Source organism: Belonocnema kinseyi, chromosome 5, assembly GCF_010883055.1.
Source record: "Belonocnema kinseyi isolate 2016_QV_RU_SX_M_011 chromosome 5, B_treatae_v1, whole genome shotgun sequence".
NCBI lineage: Eukaryota > Metazoa > Arthropoda > Insecta > Hymenoptera > Cynipidae > Belonocnema > Belonocnema kinseyi.
In genome coordinates this window covers 10,583,179-10,594,301 of record NC_046661.1, presented here as the reverse complement: position 1 = coordinate 10,594,301, position 11,123 = coordinate 10,583,179, and the positions used below count along the sequence as shown (strand labels likewise).

Genomic DNA, 11,123 nt, shown 5'->3' with positions numbered 1-11,123 from the left:
GGGAGCTCTTCTTAATATTTTGACACCAAAATCATGTCGATACACCTTACCGACTGCGAGTAAAGCCACCCACGCTTTAACTTGACAGACTGTACTTTAGGCATAACGAAAGGTAAACCGTATAAAAAGTTTGGGCAATCTTTCGGAGCTTACCTTATTATCCCAAAATGTGCATTAAGTTGCATCATACCCAAATCAGCTTATGACCACTGCCATTATCTATATTCTATACAATCAGTTCTGTAGACCCAAAAAAAGAAATCTTGACTTTTAAGTTTAAAACGTAATTTGAAGGATTTATGCTTATGACGGAAGGTACTGTAAATTTTTCTTTCACGATTTACGCTGTGGCGTGCGACTCACCGTTTACTGTTGCGAAATGAATAAATGTTAAAAGAAACTAATCATATAGTGGCCATACCAGGTCAAGCATTTCGTATTATTTTGCACCGTTTACAAGAAATTCCAACTTACAGAAAATTTTTTGTCGCATTTCTTAAATTAAAACTTGCCGTTACAGTAATCAAAAAGTCCCGGTCATTTCTATTCTTTTTTTTGTTAGTCCAAAAACATTGTTCATGGCCATTGCAGTTGGAAATTGGAACTCCTGAAGATGAAAGTTCTTTTCATTTGATGTAATGCCAAGTAAAGTGCAAAGTAAATTAAAAAAACATTAACAGTGGAACAGTTATGAATTTTAAGCGTTTTAAATTAAAGTTCAACACATTTCTATTTCGGAATTGTTTCATTCAAATGCTAGAGCATTTACACGTACTTTACAGTAAAAAATGTGTTTGAATAGAACATTTAAAGAATTGAACCATTTTGATTTACTTGTGTAGTTTTTAATTAATTTTTGAAACTGAAATTTTATTTATTCTATGTTTAGTTGAAACATTAGCTTTTTCAGTAAAATAAAAAATTCAACCACTTGGTTGGCAATTCATGTTTCTAATAAAAAATTTTGGATTTTTGTTAAAAGTAGTTGGGTTGAAAGTTGAACTATGTTGTTGAAAACTCGCTTTTTTCAATAATAAATCATTTTTCCCCTGGAAAATAAAGTATCATTTAAAAAAGGAGCTGATGGGAGATGAAAGAGTGGAAGAGAGAGAAGAAAAGCGGGAGGGCGTGATGGTGAGAAGAATAAAGATAGGAAGAGAGAGGGTGACCATCGTTGGTGTGTATAGAAGGAGAGGGAAAGAGAAAAGTTAAAGAGTATTAAGGGAATGGATGAAAAAAATGAATGAAGAGCTGGTCTTGATAGGAGGAGACTTAAACGCGTGGACAGGAGAGTTAGGGGAAGAGATATGGGATGAAGAGAGCTAAACTTTTCGAAGAAGTTCCAAGCACAGGGAGATAGATCGGGAGGGTAAAACTCTTTTGAACCGATTAGGGGAGGAAGGATGGTTCATCTGTAATGAAAGTATAAGGAAAGATGAAGAAGGGGAGGTGACGTTTATGGTTAAAGGGGAGACTATGATAGATTACATTCTAGTAGAAGAAAGAATATGGAAGAGAATGGATAAAGTGGAAGTAGGTAATGAAATAGCCTCAGATCGCTTCCCGCTAATAGTGACATTGAAATGCTCAGGATGAAAGCGCCGTAGCGGAAAAAGGAAAGAACTGGCGAAAGAAAAGTGAAAATGTGTAGATGGGAGGAGGATAAATTGAGAGAATTTAATGAAGGAATGGAGGATGAGGAGATTAAAGGATTGGAAGGGGAAGACGTGGGCATGCGCCTGGTAAAGGTGAAAGAACTAACAGAGAGTATACAAGAAGAGGTAAGGTCAGGGGAAGAGGAGGATGGAATGAAAAGGGGATTTTGGGATGCAGAATGTAAGGAGAGTAAAAATAGAATGAAAGAAAATGTAAAAAAGTGGAGAAAAGGGGAGATAGGGAAACAGGCATGTAATAGAAAGGGCGTCAATGAGGGAATCGAGATGGATGAGTGGAAACAGGAGAGGACGGTATTGAGAACGAAGCCTTGAGGTTTGGAGGGAAAGGGGTAAGAAAGGAAATGTGGGAGATTTACAACAAGGTTTGGAGAGGAGAAGGATGGCCTAAGGTATGGAGGATAGGCTTGGCGTTACCGATTATTCAAAAAGGAAAGGCAAAAAAGGTGGAGGAGTATAGGGGAACCACATTTATGCCGGTGGGCTATGAAATATATACGGAGATACTCAGAAAGAGATTAGAAAGGGAAGTGGAAGAGAAAGGGATAATTCCACATAATCAGACGGGCTTTAGAAAAGAGATGGGAACAGTAGACAATATCTACATACTTTTTTGCAGTAGAAGGGGGCTCAGGCAAGGGTGCCCACTCAGTCCACTATTATTCAGTCCCTTGTTGGCAGATCTAGAGAAGAAACTGAAGAAGAAAGGAACAGGGGGAACGATTCTGGGAAATAGTAAGGTATATTCCTTAGCGTATGCAGACGATGTAGTCTTACTAGCGGATGAGGAGAGAGGCATGAGTCAAAATGAGAGTGTTTGAGGAGTATGTGTGAATTTAATACTTAAAGGTAAATGTAAATAAGACGAAAATGATGTGTTTTAAGAAGAGAAGGGCAAAAGTAGAATATCAATGGAAGATGTACGGGGTGAAAGTATAAAAGGTCGAGGAATTTAGTTACTTAGGCTTCTTGTTTGATTCGAAAGCCGGGGTTGAACTACAGGAAGGAGAAGGATAGAACGTGCGACTAAAGTAATGGGGCAGGTGTGGAATATATAGAAGAAAAGGTTTAAGGATGACTGGAGGATGAGACTGTGGATGTTTGATGCGTTAGTGTGGTCAGTTCTAAGTTACTGAGTGGATATCTGCGGATGGAGGGAGCACAAGAGGGTGGAATGTATGCAGGAGAGATTCTTGAGATGGGTAATGGGAGTGAGCTGGAGTTGTCCAGGATATATGGTGAGGGAGGAATTAGGTAGAGGATAGCACAATCTTGTCCACGGGAAGTAGTAAACAAAGAGAATGGAGGTAACACAGAAGGATCAAGGTGGGAGGAAGAGAGACACAGAGGAGGAGAGAATGCGATATAAGAGCAGATGTCAGAGTATAGCAAGAGTTAGAGAATGAACTGATAGCTAAAGAGGGGGATGACAGATGAAAAAAATCAGGAAATCTAAGTATAACAGGTGATATAAGATAGTAAAGGCTGAGGGAGAGCCAGAATATTTAATAAAGGTAAAAAATGAGAGTAAGTGGAACCACGTTATACGATTTAGGATGGGCGAAGGAATGAGAGAGTGCAGATACTGGATGGATGAAGAGGAAAGAAGATATAGAGTATGTTATTACGAGATAGAATCACGGGGCCTGTTTTAGAGACATGTACGGGGGACGAAACGGGTGGTGGATCTTGGATGGAAGTTGACAATGGGCAAGCTGGAGGATGAGACTTGAAGAAATGAGAGAAAGTAAGGGGCATGTAGTCGGGAAAGGCCAAACGCGTACTCCTATATAAGGACATTAAAGTAATAAAGAAAAAGAAAACGTGAATTCATGTTAATGGAAATGGTAAGAGGAAACGGAAGCTGAGGAAACTCTATAGTTAGCAAATCTCGAAAATAATTGTGTGAAGACAAAGCAATATCATATAATTTAATGTAAGTAAAATCTTATTATTTAGGTAGTAAGTGGTTTTGCAATGGACTGTAAAGACAGCGGAGGCCCTCAAACCCGTAAAAGAGAGAGAATAAATACATAAAAATTAAAGTATTATTTGTTGATGAAAATTCATTTTTTTTAAAAAACGAAGATAAGAAAACAATAATCCATTAATTCTTCTCTCAAAAATAATAATTATAATAATAATATTGATAAAAAAATGCAACTATTTTCTTGAAAACCCGCTTATTTGAGGTGGAAATTGCTTTTATAAATGAACATTGGAGTATTCACGTTAAAAAGTCATCATTGTAGCCAAAAGTTAGTCTCTTAAGTTGAAATTCCAACTACTTTGGTTTGCAAATGAATTCTTTGGTTAAAAATGTAACTATATTTTTGAAAATACGTTTTATTGTTTGATCATTAATTTTTCCAAATGAAAAGTTAACTACAGGTTTCAAATTGAAAATTTATCTATTTCAGTTTAAAATTTAACTACATAATTAATAACCAGAATTCCTAAAAATAAAATCATGAATCTAACGTCCAAATTTGGGCAACCACCACAAAATGTTCCCACTGCAATCTGAAAAACAAAAAATGAACATCCTCCCCCTCTCTTTTCCTCCTAAAAAGAAGAAAAAAAGGAAATCATTCGTTTTCAATTTGGAGGAAAAATAAAATGTAGGTAAGAAAAATGAGAAGGCAACCAATCAAATGCCCTTCCTTCTCTTTTTAAATTCTTTCGTCCTTTTCTTCTACCATTATCAAATCACAATAAGAAACAATTTTTAAAAATAATCACCAACGATTCGGCACTCATACAGCACCCTTATCAAACAAAAACAATATAAATAATATAAAATAAAAATAAAATTCAATTACGATTTAAATTAAAATAAAATTAAATTAAAATAAAATTTGTTGCCTGGAAATAGAATCAAGAATCTAACGACCAAATTTGGACAAACACCACAAAATATTCCCACTGCAATCTTGAATTAAATGAACTTAACTTGAAACTATTCTCTTCGTGAATTGTGTTTTTGGTTAAACAGTAATGTTTCTAATAACATATTAAACTTTTTGATTTTCGAATGAACATTCGATACGAATTTAACTATATTTTTGATCATTCATATTTTTTCTTAAAAATTTGTCTTTTTGGTGTAAAATGAAGTTTCTTGGTGGAAAATTTAACTCCTTGTTTCAAAGTTGTAGTGAATTGTAATAAGTTCATTTTATTTCTACAAATTTAACTATTGCTTAAAAAAAACCTTCCTCTCGGTTGACAATTTATTTTATAATTAAATATTTAAGTATTGCAGTTCAAGGTTCATCATTTTGTTTGAAAAGTCGTTTCTTTAATTAAAATTTAATATTTTTTCAAGTAGAAAATTAATTTTTTAATTGAAAATGTTAATGTTTCATTTCTCGTAGGAAATTTATCTTCTTGATATGAAAATTTACCACTTTGTCTGAAAATTCATGTATTTGGTGAGCAATTAGTCTTCTTAAGTTCTTATGTAGAAAATTAAAGTATTTCATTAAAAGTTGTACTACTTGGTTAAAATTTCAATTGATTCATTGAGGGATTCATCTATTTTATTCAAAACTCTTTTAGGTTAAAAATTAGTTTCCTTAAGTAACAATTTAACCATTCCATTTTTTATTGAAAATTCAACTATTGAAGTTTTTGTGGAGAATTTATCGTACATATTTGGCTTGTAAATGAAACTGTTGGAAGAAAAGTTGAACTAAATTCTTAAGAATTCATAAAATTAGTAGAGAATTTCACTTTTTTGTTAAAAATTAGTCTTCGGATTTCAAATTTATTAATTGTGATAGAAAATTGATCTTTCTTGGTTTAAAATTCAAGCGTCTTCCAACAACATATTCTGTTTGTAAACATTTTTCTTGTTTAGTTCAACTATTTTGTCGAAAATTTGCACTCTTGTCATTTGAAGAATCAATCGAATGCATTCTATTTAAAACAATTCAGCTGGAAGTTGTTCACTTTTCAATAACTGATTCATATTTCCTCATATTTCCCCTACTTTATTTAAATCTACAATGAAATTAATGCGTTTTTTTGTGAGTAAATAATAACGATATTTGGAGGTTCCGGAAGCCCCATGAAGTTTACCACATATTTCCCATATAATAAAAATACGTTTTTGTCAATTTTATTAAGAATATAGTTAATGCAAGTTAACAAAAATATTTGCTTACATGTACTTTTATTTTGGGCTTTTAGTTAAGAACAAATAATAAATAAGCAAGACAGAGAATCATTAGTAAAGCAATCTATTCCCTTTTTTGTGAATATATTTTTCTGCAATAAAACAGATAATTAAAATATTTTTTCAGCTTTATATATGGGTCATATTAAATGTAAATTTTCCTTGAAGTAGTTACTGAGACCCTTTTTGTGTACATTAATATTAATATTTATCAGTTGTTCATAACTAAAAACCCAAAACGAAGGCTAAAAGGTCAGAAAAAGCTCAACTTTCCAGTTTTACTCCAATAGAAAATAATTATAAATTGTAGTAGGCGGGAAATGGTATATGATGCAGACGGAATACAAGAGGCTTTCAGAGACTATTTTATGAGACAATTCGGAGATGAAGATATAGGACACCACAACTGCGATGTTGAACACGATGCGATGGAAAACCCAATTGAGAAAGTCTGTGTCAATGAGGTTAGAGATATAATTAAGAACTTGAAAAACGGTAAGGCTGCCAGGGTAGACGGTATTAACGCTGAAATGCTTAAACACGGTGGCGCGTGCATACCACATTGACTGTACGAATTGATAAATTTATGTTTCGAGATGGGAGACGTCCCAGACGATTGGAAAGAAGCGATTATCGTACCAATACACGAGAGCCTGCATGAAAAAATGCATGGTCATAAAAGAAGCTAGAGAGGTATGCCAGAACAGGAAAGTATGCCGGCAAATAGTTAATAAAAAGAGTGTCAGTAGAGTGAATGATGCCTGAAACAAAAGACCTTTGCCACTAATGGACCCAAGTGGAGAACCTTACATAACGACTTCGTGAGGTTCTTCGCTTGGGGTGATTGCTAGAGAGATTGATCAGCAACCTGGGTCGGAGCTGTGTTGCGGAACGAACGTGTTATTTACTTAAATAACACGAGAATTCTGGATCAATCTGAAAATTCTCTATCCCTTCCACACACTAATCCTTTCCCCTACCAAGTGAGTCACGCCTACCCCGAAAGGGAAATGGCTTAATGCTGTAATAATAAAAAACAAACCTGCCTCTATGAGGACGCTATAGAGATTACAGTTCATTAAAACCAGGGAAAAAGTAAGATATCTTTAAAAGCATAGAATTTTGGGCATTACAAGCTTTAAAACTTTGAATGTTAAAAATTTTGTAATGTTTGATTGGTACTTCAATACTTCCGCAAATTTCCGATGCGATATACTTGCAAATCATATCTTTGTCACTTAAAGTATCGTGTGCACCAAGGAGGCAAACATCTTGTTATCCGTGTGTGTTTACAAAACCTAGTTTCGAAGCGCGCTCGTCTACATCTCGTTATTGCAATCACACTCTCGTAGAAAATACAGTTTTCTTCCTAGGTATGCAATATACAAATAAACCAAACTCATTGAAAATTCAATAATTATTTATATTTTTGTCATAGGAACGTCCAGGTTTCGATCCGTTCCGTTCTCTCAACACGATATGGACTCCTTCATCTTCAGAAACGTGGAAACTAAAGCAAGAGGAATGAGAAGGATATTTATTAACAGTTTTGTGATAAAAGTCTATGATCGGCGATTCTTACAAGATTACTAATTAGCTGGCGTAACTCGCGAAATCGGTTGTGAAATATTTAGTTCAAATCTTTTCAGTAATTTAAAAGTAAATCTGAAGTGCTCCTGTTTTGGTTTTTCGCCTTTCATTTTTTGTCCTCTTATAATAGAAACAAGAAGCTCGTTTTAACTTTTAAAACACGCAAGTTTCCGCTCTTAGCGATACTATATTCAGCGTCTCGACTAATTTCAATTTTGAAGACAAATAACAAATTTACTTCAGTGTATGCCCGAGCTACCTCGAAAACGAAAAGTATGTGCATATGCGTATGTTTGTTTGGATGCATGTGTGAGACGGTGATGCGTACTTGTGTACACTTAAAAAGTGTAAGATTGAAAAATATCTTTTTTCATAAATAGACAAGGCACAAGAAATAGAATACACGAAATTAAGATTATGAGCTTGTTCTTTTATCCCCTGAAATCTCACGGGTCCTTATAATATAAAACAAAAACATACAAATTAGGTAAAATTAAAGGCCGTCTGGTCGTCCAGCTTTTCTGTTTAAATAGCGAATATGGTTGATGGAGAAAAAAAAGCATGTCGTACATATCCGTTCAGTTACGGCTATTCGTACAGAAACGCTGGACGAATAATCGCTTCAAAAATTAATGGTGTGCGAAAAGTAGACACCTATTGTACATTATATTTTATGTAAGAGATGCAAGGAATGTTTGGTTTGGGAAACAATAAAAATATTCTAATACAAATTTTGGACGAATTTCCGATTTAGAAACTGCGAACCCATCAAAATTAAAACTTCAGCTACCGAAAAAATCTGATTTAATCTAAAATTTATCCGCAATTTAGAATCTGAAATAAATCATATTCCAAGTGCAAGCGTGAAGTAGTTTAAAATGTCCGCCACCTGGGAACGTTCCGCTGGAACGTTCGAAGAATGAGTTACCGTTATTGTTATTGTCACTGAATATCCGATAAACCGTAAGTGGTAGGTGAAAATTTATGTCAGTTTATGATATGGATATTATATTACAATGTAGTATATGAGGTACTCCAAACTCAAAAATTGTAACAATAACCGGAACATTCGAGAACCCAGCGAAATTGCTTTGTTGAAAAATCGTTCCATTTAAAAATTCACCATTTCGCTTTCTCTTGGAATTTCTGTTACATAACTTATTACAAAATTTAAAAACTGCAAATTCAAGAAACCCAGCAAAATTGCTTTTTTTTAGAAATTTGTCACCACTACTTAAGTGAGAAATAAAACTTTTAACTAAAAAAGTCTCTCCTTTGAATTTCTCTTAGAATTTCTGTTACATAACTTGTAACAAAAGTAACAAAAACCTGAGCATTCGCGAAACCCAGCAGAATATTTAGAATATTTAGAGGTGACACCAAAATTATTAATTTCCTATGGAGATTAACATAGAAAAATGTCCATTTTTCTTCATGCTCAAATCTAACATATAAATTATTTATAGAATCTCATGAAATTTTGGAAACTCCTTATTCAGTAATGCAAGTACTTTACAAAAAAAAAAGATTTAAAAAAATTATTATCAGGATTATTTTTTAAGTCTCAAACATGGCTGTTTTTGCTTAAAACCATGATTTGCATGGGCTTGTTTGAGGCCCTAAATATTGTTTCTTATCGCTGAAAATTACAACAGATGTTGCTCATAAATTTCGGATGCGACCTTATGAAAACCGTAAAATTTTAATTTTGATATCAGATTTTTACCAAAAACCAGAAATAAATTGTCCGTCATCGACTCAGGTAGTCCATAAATTACTTATTTTATGGTGGGCGTGTTGCCTCGGCTCATCCATTAATGATCTACTATACTCTATACCTACAAAATCTCCAAATATATATCCCAATCGTAAATACATTAAATGTGAATTTTGTATTCGCAATTCGAAATTATTATAAATAAAATCTTTAAATTAGTTGATTTATTTTTCTAATAATATTATTTAAACAAATAATTATTTTTAATTATTTAAACATTTTAAATTATTCAGCGTCCAAAATTTTGTAGCTAATAAATTTTTTATCGATAACAATATTTAGTAACAATTAATATTTTGTAAAAATTGTTTAAACAAATAATTATTTTTAATTATTTAAGAATTTGAAATTTAAAGCATCAAAAATTTTTTAACTTATAAAAGGTTTCTATCGATAAAAAATATCAATAAGAATTACTTTTCTATAAAAATTGTTTAAACAAATAATTATTTTCAATTACTCAAACATTTAAAGCTTAAATCATTAAAAAATTTTAAACTAATAAAAAGTTTTTTATCGATAAAAATGTTAAACAGCAATTAATTGATTATCAAATTTGTTTAAACAAATAATTATTTTTAATTATTTAAATATTTAAAGTTTAAATCATTATACATTTTTTAACTAATAAACTGTTTTTATCGATAAAAATATTTTATAACAATTAATTTTCATTAAACATTGTTTAAACAAATAATTATTTCTAATTATTTAAACATTTGAAATGTGGAGCATCAACAATTTTCAAACTAATAAAATATTTTTATTGGTAAAAATGTTCAATAAAAATTGCATCTCTATTCTCTATATAATGTGGTTAAACAAATAATTATTTTAAATTATTTAAACATATAATGGTTAAATCATTAAACATTTTTTAACTAATAAACTATTTTTATCGATAAAAATATTTACCACAATTAATTTTCTAATTGCCAATTGTTTAACTATTAAAAACATGGTTATTAAAAGCAAAAAATTTAAAACATTTAATTTATTGTATAAAACGGATATTCACACGAAGGAACCATCTGGTGGGCGTTGGAACTAGAAGCTAGCCTCTAAACATTTCACTGAAATTGATGAATTTTTCAAGAAATTTCTTTCTTTGAGGGTAATTTACGCCCACGTAATTCTGCTTTAAGGTGTCCTATTAACAATATAAAATCCGAATCACGCGCATTAGTCACAACTGAGGATTCTTTAAACTTAATATTTTGATGAACAATCTAAATATATTTTATGTAACAAGACTAAAATAATGACTTTAATAACGTTGCACCGATAGTTTTACGCATACGTTCCTCTTCCTACTGATGTTCGGAAACTTCTGTCTTCAAATTCAATCATTGTCATAGTTTGCACCTTTATAAAGAAGTATCCATAAAGTACGATATTTACAAGTGAAAGAGATACAAATAAAATTCAGGTAAGACTGAGAAAGATAATACACAAATATTTTGTAGAGGAGACCTTATAAATGCTCCTTTAACTCGAGAGATCTACGCATCTGAAACAAATCCTCTCGTTGAAAATGTTTAGAAGTTTAGAAAAGCAGCCAGTAGACTAGTACAGGTAGAAGAAACCTTTGAATTCTTATTGTCCATTCCGCTAACCTGAGCCCAAGACCATAAAATTCGCAGGTAAGTACCTCGCCCACTTCCCCATAATCCGCTTACTGTAACAAAGGTGACCAAGAAAAATTAATATTTCCTTGGACAGTTGCCGATTTTCTGAACTTCGATCGATTATTCAACCGAAAACTTTAAAAGCATGGTGTCACCTCTAAATGTTACTTCAAAATTATTTTAAAACATGGACATTAGTTTTTGAGTATGAGGAACAGGTTTCCAGTTGCAACTGATTAGAAATCGAAAGTCTGTCATTTTGGGCCACCCTAATA

At 32.4% G+C, this 11,123-nt stretch overlaps 1 protein-coding gene across 2 annotated transcripts in view; it reads left to right on the top strand.

The window, feature by feature from the left end:
- Positions 1–7,861, top strand: part of LOC117173345 (transmembrane protein 131) — a 462,351-nt gene extending 454,490 nt beyond the window's left edge. For both annotated transcript variants that reach the window (XM_033361843.1, XM_033361842.1), the window contains one exon: positions 7,292–7,861. In XM_033361843.1, coding sequence (XP_033217734.1) covers positions 7,292–7,381 — 90 coding nt within the window. In that variant the 3' untranslated portion in view covers positions 7,382–7,861. The remainder of the gene's footprint in view (positions 1–7,291) is intronic.
- The last annotated feature ends 3,262 nt before the right edge of the window (positions 7,862–11,123 follow it).